Here is a 20,815-nt window from a genome sequence, read left to right on the forward strand (position 1 = left end):
ACAGAGTAAATATCCCTCTACACTGTCCCCATCAAACACTCCCAGGACAGGTACAGCACGGGGTTAGATACAGAGTAAATCTCCCTCTACACTGTCCCCATCAAACACTCCCAGGACAGGGACAGCACGGGGTTAGATACAGAGTAAATATCCCTCTACACTGTCCCCATCAAACACTCCCAGGACAGGTACAGCACGGGGTTAGATACAGAGTAAATCTCCCTCTACACTGTCCCCATCAAACACTCCCAGGACAGGTACAGCACGGGGTTAGATACAGAGTAAATCTCCCTCTACACTGTCCCCATCAAACACTTTCAGGTTTCAGAGGTAGTGAGGAGAATTCTTTCGTGATGGATTTTTTGGGACTTACGCTTTCCACTCGAGAGTGTCCGGTTGTATCCCATCGGACTGAAGAATTCAAAGATAAACACTGTGATTCCCACCACTGTCAGACACATGACGAACATCATCAACCAGACCGCTGGGCTGTAAGGTTCTGGGGAGGAGAGAATCATGTTGGAGTGCAACGTCAGACCACAGCAAAGCAAGATCCCAACTCCCTCTCCCTCAGCCTCCAAACTGTGGGACTCCCTCCCTCCCTCAGCCTCCAAACTGTGGGACTCCCTCCCTCCCTCAGTCTCCAAACTGTGGGACTCCCTCCCTCCCTCAGCCTCCAAACTGTGGGACTCCCTCCTTCCCTCAGTCTCCAAACTGTGGGACTCCCTCCCTCCCTCAGCCTCCAAACTGTGGGACTCCCTCCCTCCCTCAGCCTCCAAGCTGTGGGACTCCCTCCCTCCCTCACTCCTTCAATCTCTGCTGCTAGGTCCTGTTTGTCAGTCTCCCCTTGGTCCTGTTTGAACACAGATGTGTGAGAAAGGATAATCCTGAATTGCTGTGTATGTAACCATTGGCAGTGATGTTCTACTCTTGGACCCAGTCCATTCTGTCTCAATCTGTCATCAATTTAATCCCCATGATTCAATACCAATGTCTGCTTTCCCTGTCCTGCAGTCCTGTCTCTCTTCAGCCCATTGCTGCATGTCTTTCTCTCTCTGTATCCAGCGGTGTCTCTCCCATTCTCTTCCTCTGTCCTTCTCTCTGTCTCTCTCTCTCACTCTCTCTGTCTCTCACTTTCTCTCCCTGTCTCTATGTCTCTCTCTCTATCTCTCTCTCGCTGTCTCTCACTTTTTCTCTCTGTCTCTCTCTCTCTCTCTGTCTCTCTCTCTCTGTCTCTCTCTCTGTCTCTCTCTGTCTGTCTGTCCCTCTCTCTCTGTCTCTCTCTCTCTGTCTCTCTCTCTCTCTGTCTCTCTCTGTCTCTGTCTCTCTTTCTGTCACTCTGTCTCTCTCTGTCTCTCTCTCTCTGTCTCTCTCTATCTCTCTGTCTCTCCCTGTCTCTCTCTCTCTGTCTCTCTCTCTCTGTTTGTCTCTCCCTGTCTCCCTCTCTCTCAGTCTCTCGCTCTCTCTCAGTTGGTCTATTTCTCTCTCTGTCTCCCTGTCTCCCTCTCTCTCTCCCTCTCTCTCTCTCTCTCTCCACCTGTCTCCCTCTCTCTCTCGCTCAATCACTTTAGGTCTCTCTCTCTCTATTTATCTCTCTCTCTTGGTCTCTCTCTCTCTCTCTCTCTCTCTGCCTCTCTCTCTCAGTCTCTCGCTCTCTCTCAGTTGGTCTATTTCTCTCTCTGTCTCCTTGTCTCCCTCTCTCTCTCCCTCTCTCTCTCTCTCTCCACCTGTCACCCTCTCTCTCTCGCTCAATCACTTTAGGTCTCTCTCTCTCTATTTATCTCTCTCTCTCTCTCTCCCTTGGTCTCTCTCTCTCTCTCTCTGTCTCTCACTCTGTCTCTCTCTTTCTCTCTGTCTCTCTCTTTCTCTCCGTCTCTCTCTCTCTCCGTCTCTCTCTCTCTCTCTCTCTTCGTCTCTCTCTATCTCTCTCTCTCTGTCTCTCTCTCGGTCTCTCTCTCTCTCTCTCTGTCTCTGTCTCTGTCTCTCTCTCTCTGTCTATTCCCCGTCTCTCTATCCCCTGCCCCCGATCACCGCCCGTGGTGTGTGTCACTCACCGAGGAAGGCTGAGGGAGACACAGTACCATTGCTGCGAGCTACCATGACGCTGATGCCAGTCTCCACGAAGGGGACAGAGAAGTCCACGATCTCCGAGCGTTCCTCATTGATGGTCAGCGACCCAATGGCAATGTCAGCTCGCTTGTAAACGACCTAGAGAGAGGGGGAGGCGACAGCGAGACAGTCAGTCAGGATCTCAGAGATCCAAGCACATCAGCTTCAGCAGCACTCAGTCAGAGGGAGCACCCACAGTCAGAGGGAGCACCCACAGACAGAGGGAGCACCCATAGTCAGAGGGAGCACCCACAGTCAGAGAGAGCACCCACAGACCGAGGGAGCACACACAGACAGAGGGAGCACCCATAGTCAGAGGGAGCACCCACAGTCAGAAGGAGCACCCATAGTCAGAGGGAGCACCCACAGTCAGAAGGAGCACCCACAGACAGAGGGAACACCCATAGTCAGAGAGAGCACCCACAGTCAGAGGGAGCACCCATTGTCAGAGGGAGCACCCATTGTCAGAGGGAGCACCCATCACCCACAGTCAGACGGAGCACCCATCACCCACTGTCAGAGGGAGCACCCATCACCCACAGTCAGAGGGAGCACCCATCAGCACCCATCACCCACAGTCAGAGGGAGCACCCATCAGCACCCATCACCCACAGTCAGAGGGAGCACCCATGATCACCCATCACCCACTGTCAGAGGGAGCACCCATCACCCATCACCCACTGTCAGAGGGAGCACCCATGATCACCCATCACCCACAGTCAGAGGGAGCACCCATCACCCACAGTCAGAGGGAGCACCCATCACCCATCATCCACTATCAGAGGGAGCACCCATCACCCATCACCCACTGTTAGAGGGAGCACCCATCACCCACAGTCAGAGGGAGCACCCATCACCCACAGTCAGAGGGAGCACCCATCACCCATCATCCACTATCAGAGGGAGCACCCATCACCCATCACCCACTGTTAGAGGGAGCACCCATCACCCACAGTCAGAGGGAGCACCCATCACCCACAGTCAGAGGGAGCACCCATCACCCATCACCCACTGTCAGAGGGAGCACCCATCACCCACAGTCAGACGGAGCACCCATCACCCACAGTCAGAGGGAGCACCCATCATCCACAGTCAGAGGGAGCACCCATGATCACCCATCACCCACTGTCAGACGGAGCACCCATCACCCATCACCCACAGTCAGACGGAGCACCCATCACCCACAGTCAGAGGGAGCACCCATCATCCACAGTCAGAGGGAGCACCCATCAGCACCCATCACCCACTGTCAGAGGGAGCACCCATCACCCACTGTCAGACGGAGCACCCATCACCCACAGTCAGAGGGAGCACCCATCATCCACAGTCAGAGGGAGCACCCATCACCCATCACCCACTGTCAGACGGAGCACCCATCACCCATCACCCACTGTCAGAGGGAGAACCCATCACCCACAGTCAGAGGGCGCACCCATCACCCACTGTCAGAGGGATCACCAATCACCCATCACCCACTGTCAGAGGGAGCACCCATCACCCACAGTCAGATGGAGCACACATCACCCATCACCCACTGTCAGAGGGAGCACCCATCACCCATCACCCACTGTCAGAGGGAGAACCCATCACCCATCACCCACTGTCAGAGGGAGCACCCATCACCCACAGTCAGAGGGAGCACCCATCACCCACTGTCAGAAGGAGCACCCATCACCCACTGTCAGAGGGAGCACCCATCACCCATCACCCACTGTCAGAGGGAGCACCCATCACCCACTGTCAGAGGGAGCACCCATCACCCATCACCCACTGTCAGAGGGAGCACCCATCACCCACAGTCAGAGGGAGCACCCATCACCCATCACCCACAGTCAGAGGGAGCACCCATCACCCACAGACAGAGGGAGCACCCATCACCCATCACCCACTGTCAGAGGGATCACCAATCACCCATCACCCAAAGTCAGACAGAGCACCCATCACCCATCACCCACTGTCAGAGGGAGCACCCATCACCCATCACCCACTGTCAGAGGGAGAACCCATCACCCATCACCCACTGTCAGAGGGAGCACCCATCACCCACAGTCAGAGGGAGCACCCATCACCCACTGTCAGAAGGAGCACCCATCACCCACTGTCAGAGGGAGCACCCATCACCCATCACCCACTGTCAGAGGGAGCACCCATCACCCATCACCCACTGTCAGAGGGAGCACCCATCACCCATCACCCACTGTCAGAGGGAGCACCCATCACACACAGTCAGAGGGAGCACCCATCACCCATCACCCACTGTCAGAGGGAGCACCCATCACCCATCACCCACTGTCAGAGGGAGCACCCATCACCCACAGTCAGAGGGAGCACCCATCACCCACAGTCAGAGGGAGCACCCATCACCCATCACCCACTGTCAGAGGGAGCACCCATCACCCATCACCCACTGTCAGAGGGAGCACCCATCACCCATCACCCACTGTCAGAGGGAGCACCCATCACCCATCACCCACTGTCAGAGGGAGAACCCATCACCCATCACCCACTGTCAGAGGGAGCACCCATCACCTATCACCCATCACCCACTGTCAGAGGGAGAACCCATCACCCATCACCCACTGTCAGAGGGAGCACCCATCACCCACAGTCAGAGGGAGCACCCATCACCCACTGTCAGAAGGAGCACCCATCACCCACTGTCAGAGGGAGCACCCATCACCCATCACCCACTGTCAGAGGGAGCACCCATCACCCACTGTCAGAGGGAGCACCCATCACCCATCACCCACTGTCAGAGGGAGCACCCATCACCCACAGTCAGAGGGAGCACCCATCACCCATCACCCACAGTCAGAGGGAGCACCCATCACCCACAGACAGAGGGAGCACCCATCACCCATCACCCACTGTCAGAGGGATCACCAATCACCCATCACCCAAAGTCAGACAGAGCACCCATCACCCATCACCCACTGTCAGAGGGAGCACCCATCACCCATCACCCACTGTCAGAGGGATCACCAATCACCCATCACCCAAAGTCAGACAGAGCACCCATCACCCATCACCCACTGTCAGAGGGAGCACCCATCACCCATCACCCACTGTCAGAGGGAGAACCCATCACCCATCACCCACTTTCAGAGGGAGCACCCATCACCCACAGTCAGAGGGAGCACCCATCACCCACTGTCAGAAGGAGCACCCATCACCCACTGTCAGAGGGAGCACCCATCACCCATCACCCACTGTCAGAGGGAGCACCCATCACCCATCACCCACTGTCAGAGGGAGCACCCATCACCCATCACCCACTGTCAGAGGGAGCACCCATCACACACAGTCAGAGGGAGCACCCATCACCCATCACCCACTGTCAGAGGGAGCACCCATCACCCATCACCCACTGTCAGAGGGAGCACCCATCACCCACAGTCAGAGGGAGCACCCATCACCCACAGTCAGAGGGAGCACCCATCACACACAGTCAGAGGGAGCACCCATCACCCACAGTCAGAGGGAGCACCCATCACACACAGTCAGAGGGAGCACCCATCACCCATCACCCACTGTCAGAGGGAGCACCCATCACCCATCACCCATCACCCACTGTCAGAGGGAGCACCCAACACCCATCACCCACTGTCAGAGGGAGCACCCGTCACCCATCACCCACTGTCAGAGGGAGCACCCATCACCCATCACCCATCACCCACTGTCAGAGGGAGCACCCATCACACACAGTCAGAGGGAGCACCCATCACCCATCACCCACTGTCAGAGGGAGCACCCATCACCCATCACCCATCACCCACTGTCAGAGGGAGCACCCATCACCCATCACCCACTGTCAGAGGGAGCACCCATCAGCACCCATCACCCACAGTCAGAGGGAGCACCCATCAGCACCCATCACCCACAGTCAGTAGGAGCACCCATCAGCACCCATCACCCACTGTCAGAGGGAGCACCCATGATCACCCATCACCCACAGTCAGAGGGAGCACCCATCAGCACCCATCACCCACAGTCAGTAGGAGCACCCATCAGCACCCATCTCCTCTCGCCCCCATCCACTCTCCCCTCACCCGTCAGTACTCCTCATCCATCGCCCTCCCTACCCCCTATCAGAGGGAGAACCACTTCCCCCTCAGCACCCTTGTACTCTCCCTCTCCCTCAACTTCTCCCTCCCTCTCGCTCTCCACACATATATATAAATATGTAGACTCTTCCTCCCCCCTCTCTCTCTCACTCTCTTTCTCCCTCACACATGGAAATCACAGAAACCACATGGGAATCAGCTGGGGACCAATTAACACAGGCAGCACCTCCTCCAGCCCCTACAATCCTCATCCTCCTGTTCAAATCCCTCCCTCACCCCCTCCCTCCCTATCTCTGTAACCTCCTCCAGCCCCTACAATTCTCATCCTCCTGTTCAAATCCCTCCCTCACCCCCTCCCTCCCTATCTCTGTAACCTCCTCCAGACCCTACACTTCTCATCCTCCTGTTCAAATCACTCCCTCACCCCCTCCCTCCCTATCTCTGTAACCTCCTCCAGACCCTACAATTCTCACCCTCCTGTTCAAATCCCTCCCTCATCCCCTCCCTCCCTATCTCTGTAACCTCCTCCAGCCCCTACTATCCTCACCCTCCTGTTCAAATCCCTCCCTCACCCCCTCCCTCCCTATCTCTGTAACCTCCTCCAGCCCCTACGCTTCTCATCCTCCTGTTCAAATCCTTCCCTCACTCCCTCCCTCCCTATCTCTGTAACCTCCTCCAGCCCCTACAATCCTCATCCTCCTGTTCAAATCCCTCCCTCACCCCCTCCCTCCCTATCTCTGTAACCTCCTCCAGCCCCTACAATCCTCATCCTCCTGTTCAAATCCCTCCCTCACCCCCTCCCTCCCTATCTCTGTAACCTCCTCCAGACCCTACAATTCTCACCCTCCTGTTCAAATCCCTCCCTCATCCCCTCCCTCCCTATCTCTGTAACCTCCTCCAGACCCTACACTTCTCATCCTCCTGTTCAAATCCCTCCCTCACCCCCTCCCTCCCTATCTCTGTAACCTCCTCCAGCCCCTACAATTCTCATCCTCCTGTTCAAATCCCTCGCTCGCCACTTCCCTCCCTATCTCTGTAACCTCCTCCAGCCCCTACACTTCTCATCCTCCTGTTCAAATCCCTCGGTGCTCCACGCTCTCGCCCCCCCCCAACTCTCTCCTGTCGGACAGGAACACCCCGGCGCTCCCATCTCTGACCGTTTGCAGCCGACGCCGGTGGATTTGGATGGAGGGTGGGGGGGGTGGTGGGATTAGGGGCCTTGGGGTTAAAGGCCAAGGGTTTGACCCTACCTCTCCGATCAGCCCATTCCAAATGCCGTGGATCTTTTTGCCATGCTTGCCGTTGGTGACCAGGTAGAGGTCGTAGGAGAATCCGATGGTCTTGGCCAGACGCTTCAGGATGTCAATGCAGAACCCTTTGCAACACTTCTTGGTGAACATTTTGCCATCTGGGATCGTGCTGTGCGGGTGAGACAGGCGAGGGAGGTTTTTGTTGAGGGGGAGGCAGAGGGAGGCCGGGGGGGGGGGGGGGGGGGTGGGGGGAAAGACGTTAGATATAATCGTAGAAACTCGCAGCTACAGGACGAGGCCATTCAGCCCATCGTCTCTCTCTCTGCCTGCCCTGTGAGTGGACGATCCAATGAATCCCCCTCCTGCCCCTCCCCCTCTCCCCCTCCCTCTCCCCCTCCCTCTCCCCCTCCCTCTCCCCCTCCCTCTCCCTCCCTCTCCCCCTCCCTCTCCCCCTCCCTCTCCCCCTCCCTCTCTCTCCCCCTCTCCCCCACCCTCTCCCCTCCCTCTCCCCTCCCTCTCCCCTCCCTCTCCCCCTCCCTCTCCCCCTCCCTCTCTCCCTCCCTCTCCCCCTCCCTCTCCCCCTCCCTCTCCCCCTCCCCCTCTCCCCCTCCCTCTCCCCTCCCTCTCCCCCTCCTCTCCCCCTCCCTCTCTCCCTCCCTCTCCCCCTCCCTCTCCCTCTCCCTCTCCCCCTCCCTCTCCCTCCCCCTCTCCCCCTCCCTCTCCCCCTCCCTCTCCCCCTCCCTCTCCCCCTCCCTCTCCCCCTCCCTCTCTCCCTCCCTCTCCCCCTCCCTCTCCCTCTCCCTCTCCCCCCCTCCCTCTCCCCCTCCCTCTCTCCCTCCCTCTCTCCCTCCCTCTCCCCCACCCTCTCCCCCACACTCTCCCCCTCCCTCTCCCCCTCCCTCTCCCCCTCCCTCTCCCCCTCCCCCTCCCCCTCGCTCTCCCTCTCCCTCCCCCTCCCCCTCGCTCTCCCCCTCCCTCCCGCTCCCCCTCCCCCTCCCTCTCGCTCTCCCTCTCTCTCCCCCTCCCTCTCCTTCCCACCCCCTCTCCCTCCCCCCTCCCTCCCCCTCTCCCTCCCCCTCTCTCTCCGTCTCCCTCCCCCTCTCCCTCTGTCTCTCTCTCTCTCTCCCTCCCCCTCTCCCACACCCTCTCCTTGCCTCTCTCCCTCCCCCTCTCCATCCCTCTCCCTCCCCCCTCCCTCCCTCCATCCCTCTCCCTGTTAATGTTCCTCCTTCCAGTATTTCTCCACTTTCCCCTTTTTGAAAATGCCGATTGAATCTGCTTCCACCGCCCTTTCAGGCAGCGCCTTCCAGATCACACCGACTCACTGTGTTTAAAACTAAATCATTCCCCCATCTCCCCACTCCCCACCCCACTCACACCCACCCCCACCCCCACCCCCACCCCCACTCCTGTCCCCCTCTGGTTCTTTCCCCCAGTCGCCCTCATTCTGTGTGTCCCTCTGGTCCCCGACCCTCCAGCCACCGGAGACAGTTTCTCCTCATTGACCCTTCCTCCTCCCCCATCGCAGACCCTTCCCGATTCCGAATACCTCGATTCGATCTCCCCCTTAACCTTCTCCTCTTCTGAGGAGAACGAGGACCCCCTGCTCCTCCCCAGCCTCGCTCTCTCTCTCTCCACGCGGACTGAAGTCCCTCATGTCCCTTAGCCTCCAAGGCTTCTGGCTTTGATCCCAATGCCTCCCCACTCGAAGGTATCTCTGCTATTCTCCTCCAGCCTCTCCCTGTGGGAGCGAGTTCCACACTCTCTGAGAAACAGAGTTTCTCCTCCTGTCGCCATTGGTCCTTTACCCAATCCCCTTAAATCTGTGTCGCCTCTGGTTGTCCATCCTTCCGCCAATGGGAACAGTTTCTCCCTCTCTCCCCTGACCAGGACCCCTCACGGTTTTGAACACCTCGATCAAATCTCCTCTCGACCTTCTCTTCTCCAAGGAAAACAGTCCCAACTTCTCCAATCTCTCCCCGTGAACTGACGCTCCTCATCCCTGGAACCATTCTCGACAATCTTTTCCACACTCTCTCCAACCCCTTCACATCCTTCCCAAAGTGCGGAGCCCAGAACTGGACACAACACCCCAGCTGAGGCTCAACCTGTGTCTTATACCAGCTCAACACAGCCTCCCTGCTCTTGTACTCTCTGCCCCTATTAATAAAGCCCAGGATACTGTCTGCTTTATTACCCGCTCTCTCTCACCCTGTGTCTTATACTAGTTCTTTATTCGTTCATGGGGATGTGGGCGCCACTGGCTGGGCCAGCTTTTATTGCCCATCCCTAGTTGCCCCTTGTTCAGATGGGCAGTTAAGAGCCAACCACATTGTGGTTGTGGGGTCTGGAGTCACGTGTAGGGCCAGAGTGGGTACGACAGACTAGAGTATAAAAGCAGGGATGTGCTGCTGAGGCTTTATAAGGCTCTGGTCAGACCACATTTAGAATATTGTGAGCAATTTTGGGCCCCGTCTCTCAGGAAGGATGTGCTGGTCCTGGAGAGGGTCCAGGGGAGGTTCACGAGAACGATCCCAGGAATGAAAGACTTAACATATGAGGAACGTTTGAGGACTCTGGGTCTATACTCGATGGAGTTTAGAAGGATGAGGGGGGATCTGATTGAAACTTACAGAATACTGAAAGGCCTGGATAGAGTGGACGTGGGGAAGATGTTTCCATTAGTAGGAGAGACTCGGACCCCAGGGCACAGCCTCAGAGTAAAGGGAAGACCTTTTAGAACAGAGATGAGGAGAAAATTCTTTATCCAGAGAGTGGTGAATCTATGGAATTCATTGTCACAGAAAGCTGTGGAGGCCGGGTCATTGAGTGTATTTAAGACCGAGATAGATAGGTTCTTGATTGGTAAGGGTGGTCAAAGGTTACGGGGAGAAGGTGGGAGAATGGGGTTGAGAAACTGATCAGCCATGATTGAATGGCGGAGCAGACTCGATGGGCTGAATGGCCTCATTTCTGCTCCTGCGTCTTGTGGTCTTATTTCCCTCCCCTTAAGGGACATGAGTGAACCAGGTGGGGTTTTTTTTTTTTTGGTTTCCTGGTCACCATCAGACTTTTAATTCTGTTTTTTTTTTTATTGAGGCCAGATTCCAACGTCTGCCGGAGCGGGATTGGAACCCGGGTCCCCCACCCACCAGAGCCTGAAGATAAAAGCAAATAATACTGCGGATGCTGGGAGTCTGAAACGAATACAGGAGAGGCTCGAAAAACTCAGCGGGCCTGATAGCTTCTGTGGGGAGAAGGAGGGAGTTAACGTTTCGAGTCCGTGTGACTCTTCAGAGCTCAAGAGAAAGTAGAAATGTGGTGAAAGATTGGCCGGGTGGTTAACAGTGAGGTTGAGTGTCTTGGGCTACAGGAAGATATAGATGGGATGGTCAAATGGGCAGATAAGTGGCAGATGGAATTTAACCCTGAAAAGTGTGAGGTGATACACTTTGGAAGGAGTAATTGGACAAGGAAGTATTCAATGAACGGCACGACGCTAGGAAGTTCTGAGAAACAAAGGGACCTTGGCGTGTGTGTCCATAGATCCCTGAAGGCGGAGGGGCATGTTAGTGGCGTGGTGAAAAAGGCATATGGGACACTTGCCTTTATCAATCGAGGCACAGATTACAAAAGTAGGGAGGTCATGCTGGAGTTGTATAGACCCTTGGTGAGGCCACAGCTGGAGTACTGTGTGCAGTTCTGGCCGCCACATTATAGGAAGGATGTGATTGCACTGGAGGGGGTGCAGAGGAGATTCACCAGGATGTTGCCTGGGATGAAACATTTAAGTTATGAAGAGAGGTTGGATAGACTTGGGTTGTTTTGGTTGGAGCAGAGAAGACTGAGGGCGACCTGATCGAGGTGGACAAGATTATGAGGGGCACGGACAGGGTGAATAGTTGAAGGGTCAGTCACGAGGGGGACATAAGATCAAGGTGAGGGGGGCAGGAGGTTTGTGGGGGGATGTGAGGAGAAGCTTTTTTACCCAGAGGGTGGGGAGGGTCTGGAATGCGCTGCCTGGGAGGGTGCTGGAGGTAGGTTAGCCTCACATCCTTTAAAAAGCACCCGGATGAGCACTTGGCACCTCATAAACATTCAAGGCTATGGGGCCAAGTGCTGGTCAATGGGATTAGGGAGGTAGCTCAGGTGTTTCTCACAGGGTCGGCGCAGACTCGATGGGCCGAAGGGCCTCTTCTGCATTGGGTGATTCTGTGAAATTTATACTGTTAAAGGCCGGGGGGGTGGGGGGGTGGTGGAGCAGCAACAGGTAGGGGCAAAGGAGAGAGTGACAAAGATCTCGTGGACTAAAGGACAAAGGAGGTGTTAATGGTGGTGACCTCCGACCCAGCTTTACCTGCTCCATCCCCCTCCCTTAAAACAGGATCAATTCCATCACATTTCCAGCTCCCCTCAGCTCTGAAGACGAGTCGCAGGGACCCATAAGACCATAAGACCATAGGAGCAGAAATGAGGCCGTTCAGCCCATCGAGTCTGCTCCTCCATTCAATCATGGCTGATCGGTTTCTCAAGCCCATTCTCCCACCTTTGACTCCCCCTTACCAATCACGAACCTATCTATCTCGGTCTTAAATACACTCAATGACCTGGCCTCCACAGCTTTCTGTGGCAATGAATTCCTTAGATTCACCACTCTCTGGCTAAAGAAGTTTCTCCTCATCTCTGTTCTAAAAGGTCTTCCCTTTACTCTGAGGCTGTGTCCCTCGGGTCCGAGTCTCTCCTACTAATGGAAACATCTTCCCCACGTCCACTCTATCCAGGCCTTTCGGTATTCTGTAAGTTTCAATCCGATCGCCCCCCTCATCCTTCTAAACTCCATCCAGTATAGACCCAGAGTCCTCAAACGTTCCTCATATGTTAAGCCTTTCATTCCTGGGATCGTTCTCGTGAACCCTCCTCTGAACCCTCTTCAGGGCCAACACATCCTTCCTGACCCGAATCCTTCACTCCTGTTTCTCTCTCCGCTGCTGAGATCTTTTCTGTTTCTGGATTGAACCCCCGCCTCTTCGCCCCCCCACCCCCACACCCCCCACCCCCCCCCCCACCTATCCGAGCATTACCCTGGGTCTCTGGATGGTTAGCCCAGTGACAATTCAGGTGTACCACCACCTCCCCAGCTCAACGTGTCCCCCTCGTCCCTTCTCCCGTCCCTCCTCCAGGCTGTGTGCCTTCGGGACCTGGTCCCTCAGTCCAGCCCTGTCACCCTCCCAGCCGCCGACCCCTCTCTCTCTCTCTCTCTCTCTCTCTCTCTCTCTCCACCTCCGATGCTCCTACCTGGCAGTCCGGTTCAGCTGCTTCCGACAGGGGACAGAGTCACGGATACAGGTGCCGCTGGCCAGGTCAATGGCCTCCACTATCACAAACGGTCTCTCCTCCAGCGTGACCACCGTCAGGTGGTGGTCATTGTTGACGGGTTGCAGGAACATCCCATAGCGAGACCAGACAGGGTACTTCAGGGTCAGGGAGCCCTGCTCCCACATCCCCACCTGATCAGAGACAGAGAGGGAGAGATATCACCCTGAATTACACCGTCCCCATCAAACACTCACAGGACAGGTACAGCACGGGGTTAGATACAGAGTAAATCTCCCTCTACACTGTCCCCATCAAACACTCCCAGGACAGGTACAGCACGGGGTTAGATACAGAGTAAAGCTCCCTCTACACCGTCCCCATCAAACACACCCAGGACAGGTACAGCACGGGGTTAGATACAGCGTAAAGATCCCTCTACACCGTCCCCATTAAACACTCCCAGGACAGGTACAGCACGGGGTTAGATACAGAGTAAATCTCCCTCTACATTGTCCCCATCAAACACTCCCAGGACAGGTACAGCACGGGGTTAGATACAGAGTAAATCTCCCTCTACACTGTCCCCATCAAACACTCCCAGGACAGGTACAGCACGGGGTTAGATACAGAGTAAATCTCCCTCTACACTGTCCCCATCAAACACTCCCAGGACAGGTACAGCACGGGGATAGATACAGAGTAAATCTCCCTCTACACTGTCCCCATCAAACACTCCCAGGACAGGTACAGCACGGGGTTAGATACAGAGTAAATCTCCCTCTACACTGTCCCCATCAAACACTCCCAGGACAGGTACAGCACAGGGTTAGATACAGAGTAAAGCTCGCTCTACACTGTCCCCATCAAACACTCCCAGGACAGGTACAGCACGGGGTTAGATACAGAGTAAATCTCCCTCTACACTGTCCCCATCAAACACTCCCAGGACAGGTACAGCACGGGGTTAGATACAGAGTAAATCTCCCTCTACACTGTCCCCATCAAACACTCCCAGGACAGGTACAGCACAGGGTTAGATACAGAGTAAAGCTCGCTCTACACTGTCCCCATCAAACACTCCCAGGACAGGTACAGCACGGGGTTAGATACAGAGTAAATCTCCCTCTACACTGTCTCCATCAAACACTCCCAGGACAGGTACAGCACGGGGTTAGATACAGAGTAAATCTCCCTCTACACTGTCTCCATCAAACACTCCCAGGACAGGTACAGCACGGGGTTAGATACAGAGTAAATCTCCCTCTACACTGTCCCCATCAAACACTCCCAGGACAGGTACAGCACGGGGTTAGATACAGAGTAAAGCTCCCTCTACACCGTCCCCATCAAACACTCCCAGGACAGGTACAGCACGGGGTTAGACACAGAGTAAATCTCCCTCTACACTGTCCCCATCAAACACTCCCAGGACAGGTACAGCACGGGGTTAGATACAGAGTAAATCTCCCTCTACACTGTCCCCATCAAACACTCCCAGGACAGGTACAGCACGGGGTTAGACACAGAGTAAATCTCCCTCTACACTGTCCCCATCAAACACTCCCAGGACAGGTACAGCACGGGGTTAGATACAGAGTAAATCTCCCTCTACACTGTCCCCATCAAACACTCCCAGGACAGGTACAGCACGGGGTTAGACACAGAGTAAATCTCCCTCTACACTGTCCCCATCAAACACTCCCAGGACAGGTACAGCACGGGGTTAGATATAGAGTAAATCTCCCTCTACACTGTCCCCATCAAACACTCCCAGGAAGTGTACAGCTAGGGCTGGGGTTATTATCAGGCTGGAGGAGGTTACAGAGATAGGGAAGGAGGGGGTGATGGAGGGATTTGAACAGGAGGATGAGAATTGTCGGGGCAGGAGGAGGTTACAGAGATAGGGAGGGAGGGAGTGAGTCAGGGATTTGAACTGGATGATGAGAATTGTAGGGGCTGGAGGAGGTTACAGAGATAGGGAGGGAGGGAGTGAGGGAGGGATTTGAACAGGAGGGTGAGAATTGTAGAGGCTGGAGGAGGTTACAGAGATAGGGAGGGAGGGAGTGAGGCAGGGATTTGAACTGGATGATGAGAATTGTAGGGGCTGGAGGAGGTTACAGAGATAGGGAGGGAGGGGGTGAGGGAGGGATTTGAACTGGATGATGAGAATTGTAGGGGCTGGAGGAGGTTACAGAGATAGGGAGGGAGGGGTTTAGGGAGGGATTTGAACAGGAGAATGAGAATTATAGGGGCTGGAGGAGGTTACAGAGATAGGGAGGGAGGGGGTGAGGGAGGGATTTGAACAGGAGGGTGAGAATTGTAGGGGCTGGAGGAGGTTACAGAGATAGGGAGGGAGGGGGTGAGGGAGGGATTTGAACAGGAGGATGAGGATTGTAGAGGCTGGAGGAGGTTACAGAGATAGGGAGGGAGGGGGTGAGAGGTATTTGAACAGGAGGATGAGAATTGTAGGGGCTGGAGGAGGTTACAGAGATAGGGAGGGAGGGGGTGAGAGGTATTTGAACAGGAGGATGAGAATTGTAGGGGCTGGAGGAGGTTACAGAGATAGGGAGGGAGGGGGTGAGGGAGGGATTTGAACAGGAGGGTGAGAATTGTAGGGGCTGGAGGAGGTTACAGAGATAGGGAGGGAGGGGGTGAGGGAGGGATTTGAACAGGAGGGTGAGAATTGTAGGGGCTGGAGGAGGTTACAGAGATAGGGAGGGAGGGGGTGAGGGAGGGATTTGAACAGGAGGATGAGGATTGTAGGGGCTGGAGGAGGTTACAGAGATAGGGAGGGAGAGGGGGAGGGTATCGGGACAGTCAGGAGTCTGGAGGTGAGAGAGGACAGGGAGTGCGGTGTCCAGCGGTTATTTGTGAACACTGAGTGAGACAAGAGGGGGGGGACAGCTGGAAGAATCGAGCGTCTCAAGGTGACTTTCCATCAGCCGAGATCACCATCGGAATACCAACTAAACAGGTTGCCACTGACAACAGCTCCCATGCACATACACACTCTCTCTCTCTCTCTCTCTCTCTCTCTTCCCCCCCCAACCACCCCCAACCCCCCTCCCCCCAACCTCGCTACCTTCTGCTCCTGTGAGCAGCGTTTAGCGCAGTCACTGACAGAATTCCAATCTCTCCGACAATCACGTCCCCGGTTTTGCTTCCTGGACCCTCGCAGGAGCAAGCGAGCAGGAGCAACCGGGACCTCTTGCCTCTCCCCCTCTGCCAGGGAGAGCCGGCTCAAGGGCTGACCTGGTCCAGCTCCTCACCTCAAACCTTGAGGAGTTGTGGGGTTGAGGGTCGGCGGGGGTGGGGGGATGGTTTCTCTCGTCTCGATCTGGAGACGTGTCTTCCCCTGGAGTCCGAGACCAGAAGCAAGCAGGGGGCCCTTGGAAATGCAGCAGTCACGAATAAATCTCATCGGGGAGGGAGGGGAGTGGAATTCAGGAGGGAGGTCTTTCCCCAGAGAGTCAGGGGTGGTGGGGGGGGGGGGTGGTGGGGTGGAGAGTGGAACACGCTCCCACAGGGAGGGACTCGAGGGGAATGCCAGAGACGAGCAGGGAGGTGTTGGGGAAGCTGGATGAACAAACAAGGGCGAAAGGAATCGAAGGATATGGGGGCAGCGTTGGGAGGGAGGGAGGGTGAGACGGGCAGAGGAGGTGTGGGATACGATGAATTGAGCACAGTTCTCCGAGGGTGGTCTAACCGAGGGATAGGGAGACCGGAACTGTGCACGGTGCTCCCAGTGTGGTCTAACCGAGGGATACGGAGACCGGAACTGTGCACGGTGTTCCCAGTGTGGTCTAACCGAGGGATACGGAGACCGGAACTGTGCACGGTGTTCCCAGTGTGGTCTAACCGAGGAGGATACGGAGACTGGAACTGTGCACGGTGCTCCCAGTGTGGTCTAACCGAGGGCTATCAACTGTTTGTGTGTATTCCTGCTCAAACCTACCATCTCCCACTCTCTCTGGCGATTGAGAGCCAGGATTACCATGGAGGGGTTAACAAGATAGCCGTCTGTGTTAAAGGAGAAATCCTTGCCATCCCAAGTGATGTTGGAGAAGTACCTGGAGAGAGAGAGAGAGAGAGAGAGAGAGAAAAAGAGGAGTTAATCGGGTGGTGGTAAGCTGTTTTCTTGAACCGCAGCAGTGGTGTAGGTACACCCACGGCGCTGTTAGTGAGGGAGTTCCAGGATTTTGTCCGTGTGGTGTAGGTACACCCACGGCGCTGTTAGGGAGGGAGTTCCAGGATTTTGTCCGTGTGGTGTAGGTACACCCACGGTGCTGTTAGGGAGGGAGTTCCAGGATTTTGTCCGTGTGGTGTAGGTACACCCACGGCGCTGTTAGGGAGGGAGTTCCAGGATTTTGTCCGTGTGGTGTAGGTACACCCACGGCGCTGTTAGGGACGGAGTTCCAGGATTTTGTCCGTGTGGTGTAGGTACACCCACGGCGCTGTTAGGGAGGGAGTTCCAGGATTTTGTCCGTGTGGTGTAGGTACACCCACGGCGCTGTTAGGGAGGGAGTTCCAGGATTTTGTCCGTGTGGTGTAGGTACACCCACGGCGCTGTTAGGGACGGAGTTCCAGTGACGATGAGGGACTGGGCATATCCTGAGGCTCACCAGTCTCTGGAAAACCCTGAGACCAACGGGATAGTGTTTGGGGCTCCGCCCATCCTGAAGGCAGGCAAAAGGAGTGTCAGCCTGGGTTATGGAGCTCAAATCCTAGAGTATATATATCTCCCTCCGACAGTGCAGCACTCCCTCAGTACTGACCCTCTGACAGTGCAGCACTCCCTCAGTACTGACCCTCTGCCAGTGCAGCACTCCCTCAGTACTGACCCTCTGACAGTGCAGCAATCCCTCAGTACTGACCCTCCGACAGTGCATCACTCCCTCAGTACTGACCCTCTGACAGTGCGGCACTCCCTCAGTACTGACCCTCTGACAGTGCGGCAATCCCTCAGTACTGACCCTCTGACAGTGCAGCACTCCCCCAGTACTGGCCCTCTGACAGTGCAGCACTCCTTCAGTATTGATCCTCTGACAGTGCAGCACTCCCTCAGTACTGAACCTCCGATGGTGCAGCACTCCCTCAGTACTGACCCTATGACAGTGCAGCACTCCCTCAGTACTGACCCTCTGACAGTGCGGCACTCCCTCAGTACTGACCCTCTGACAGTGCGGCACTCCCTCAGTACTGACCCTCTGACAGTGCAGCACTCCCTCAGTACTGACCCTCTGACAGTGCAGCACTCCCTCAGTACTGACCCTCTGACAGTGCACCACTCCCTCAGTACTGACCCTCTGACAGTGCAGCACTCCCTCAGTACTGACCCTCTGACAGTGCAGCACTCCCTCAGTACTGACCCTCTGACAGTGCGGCACTCCCTCAGTACTGACCCTCTGACAGTGCGGCACTCCCTCAGTACTGACCCTCTGACAGTGCAGCACTCCCTCAGTACTGACCCTCTGACAGTGCAGCACTCCCTCAGTACTGACCCTCTGACAGTGCAGCACTCCCTCAGTACTGACCCTCTGACAGTGCGGCACTCCCTCAGTACTGACCCTCTGACAGTGCAGCACTCCCTCAGTACTGACCCTCTGACAGTGCAGCACTCCCTCAGTACTGACCCTCTGACAGTGCAGCACTCCATCAGCACTGACCCTCTGACAGTGCGGCACTCGCTCAGTACTGACCCTCTGACAGTGCAGCACTCCCTCAGTACTGACCCTCCGACAGTGCGGCACTCCCTCAGTACTGACCCTCTGACAGTGCAGCACTCCCTCAGTACTGACCCTCTGACAGTGCAGCACTCCCTCAGTACTGACCCTCTGACAGTGCAGCACTCCCTCAGTACTGACCCTCTGACAGTGCGGCACTCCCTCAGTACTGACCCTCTGACAGTGCAGCACTCCCTCAGTACTGACCCTCTGACAGTGCGGCACTCCCTCAGTACTGACCCTCTGACAGTGCAGCACTCCCTCAGTACTGACCCTCTGACAGTGCGGCACTCCCTCGGTACTGACCCTCTGACAGTGCGGCACTCCCTCATTACTGACCCTCTGACAGTGCAGCACTCCCTCAGTACTGACCCTCTGATAGTGCAGCACTCCCTCAGTACTGACCCTCTGACAGTGCAGCACTCCCTCAGTACTGACCCTCTGACAGTGCAGCACTCCCTCAGTACTGACCCTCTGATAGTGCAGCACTCCCTCAGTACTGAAACTCCGACTCTGCAGCACTCCCTCAGTACTGACCCTCTGACAGTGCGGCACTCCCTCGGTACTGACCCTCTGACAGTGCGGCACTCCCTCAGTACTGACCCTCTGACAGTGCGGCACTCCCTCAGTACTGACCCTCTGACAGTGCAGCACTCCCTCAGTACTGACCCTCTGACAGTGCGGCACTCCCTCAGTACTGACCCTCTGACAGTGCAGCTCTCCCTCAGTACTGACCCTCTGACAGTGCAGCACTCCCTCAGTACTGACCCTCTGACAGTGCAGCACTCCCTCAGTACTGACCCTCTGACAGTGCAGCTCTCCCTCAGTACTGACCCTCTGACAGTGCGGCACTCCCTCAGTACTGACCCTCTGACAGTGCAGCACTCCCTCAGTACTGACCCTCTGACAATGCAGCACTCCCTCAGTACTGACCCTCCGACAGTGCGGCACTCCCTCAGTACTGACCCTCTGACAGTGCAGCACTCCCTCAGTACTGACCCTCTGACAATGCAGCACTCCCTCAGTACTGACCCTCCGACAGTGCAGCACTCCCTCAGTACTGACCCTCCAACAATGCAGCACTCCCTCAGTACAGACCCTCTGACAGTGCTGCACTCCCTCAGTACTGACCCTCTGACAGTGCGGCACTCCCTCAGTACTGACCCTCTGACAGTGCGGCACTCCCTCAGTACTGACCCTCTGACAGTGCGGCACTCCCTCAGTACTGAGCCTCCGACAGTGCAGCACTCCCTCAGTACTGACCCTCTGACAGTGCAGCACTCCCTCAGTACTGACCCTCTGACAGTGCGGCACTCCCTCAGTACTGACCCTCAGACAGTGCAGCACTCCCTCAGTACTGACCCTCTGACAGTGCAGCACTCCCTCAGTACTGACCCTCTGACAGTGCAGCACTCCCTCAGTACTGACCCTCTGACAGTGCAGCACTCCCTCAGTACTGACCCTCTGACAGTGCTGCACTCCCTCAGTACTGACCCTCTGACAGTGCGGCACTCCCTCAGTACTGACCCTCTGACAGTGCGGCACTCCCTCAGTACTGACCCTCTGACAGTGCGGCACTCCCTCAGTACTGACCCCTCGACAGTGCAGCACTCCCTCAGTACTGACCCTCTGACAGTGCAGCACTCCCTCAGTACTGACCCTCTGACAGTGCGGCACTCCCTCAGTACTGACCCTCAGACAGTGCAGCACTCCCTCAGTACTGACCCTCTGACAGTGCAGCACTCCCTCAGTACTGACCCTCTGACAGTGCAGCACTCCCTCAGTACTGACCCTCTGACAGTGCAGCACTCCCTCAGTACTGACCCTCTGACAGTGCGGCACTCCCTCAGTACTGACCCTCTGACAGTGCGGCACTCCCTCAGTACTGACCCTCTGACAGTGCAGCACTCCCTCAGTACTGACCCTCCGACAGTGCAGCACTCCCTCAGTACTGACCCTCTGACAGTGCGGCACTCCCTCAGTACTGACCCTCTGACAGTGCAGCTCTCCCTCAGTACTGACCCTCTGACAGTGCAGCTCTCCCTCAGTACTGACCCTCTGACAGTGCAGCACTCCCTCAGTACTGACCCTCTGACAGTGCAGCTCTCCCTCAGTACTGACCCTCTGACAGTGCAGCACTCCCTCAGTACTGACCCTCTGACAGTGCAGCTCTCCCTCAGTACTGACCCTCTGACAGTGCAGCACTCCCTCAGTACTGACCCTCTGACAGTGCAGCACACCCTCAGTACTGACTCTCTGACAGTGCGGCACTCCCTCAGTACTGACCCTCTGACAGTGCGGCAATCCCTCAGTACTGACCCTCTGACAGGGCAGCACTCCCTCAGTACTGACC

The 20,815-nt window shown here is 56.2% G+C and overlaps 1 protein-coding gene across 1 annotated transcript in view; it reads right to left on the bottom strand.

Annotated features, from left to right (window-relative positions):
* The window catches only part of LOC121274955 (glutamate receptor ionotropic, NMDA 2D-like), a gene marked incomplete at its 5' end in the record, with an annotated part of 77,068 nt that overhangs the window by 23,714 nt on the left and 32,539 nt on the right, over positions 1 to 20,815 (bottom strand). Inside the window, 5 exons of the mRNA XM_041182328.1 lie at positions 374 to 499; positions 2,055 to 2,208; positions 7,424 to 7,592; positions 12,719 to 12,930; positions 16,695 to 16,809. Of these exons, the coding sequence (XP_041038262.1) occupies positions 374 to 499; positions 2,055 to 2,208; positions 7,424 to 7,592; positions 12,719 to 12,930; positions 16,695 to 16,809 (776 nt within the window). The remainder of the gene's footprint in view (positions 1 to 373; positions 500 to 2,054; positions 2,209 to 7,423; positions 7,593 to 12,718; positions 12,931 to 16,694; positions 16,810 to 20,815) is intronic.

Source organism: Carcharodon carcharias (assembly GCF_017639515.1).
Source record: "Carcharodon carcharias isolate sCarCar2 chromosome 39 unlocalized genomic scaffold, sCarCar2.pri SUPER_39_unloc_21, whole genome shotgun sequence".
Lineage (NCBI taxonomy): Eukaryota > Metazoa > Chordata > Chondrichthyes > Lamniformes > Lamnidae > Carcharodon > Carcharodon carcharias.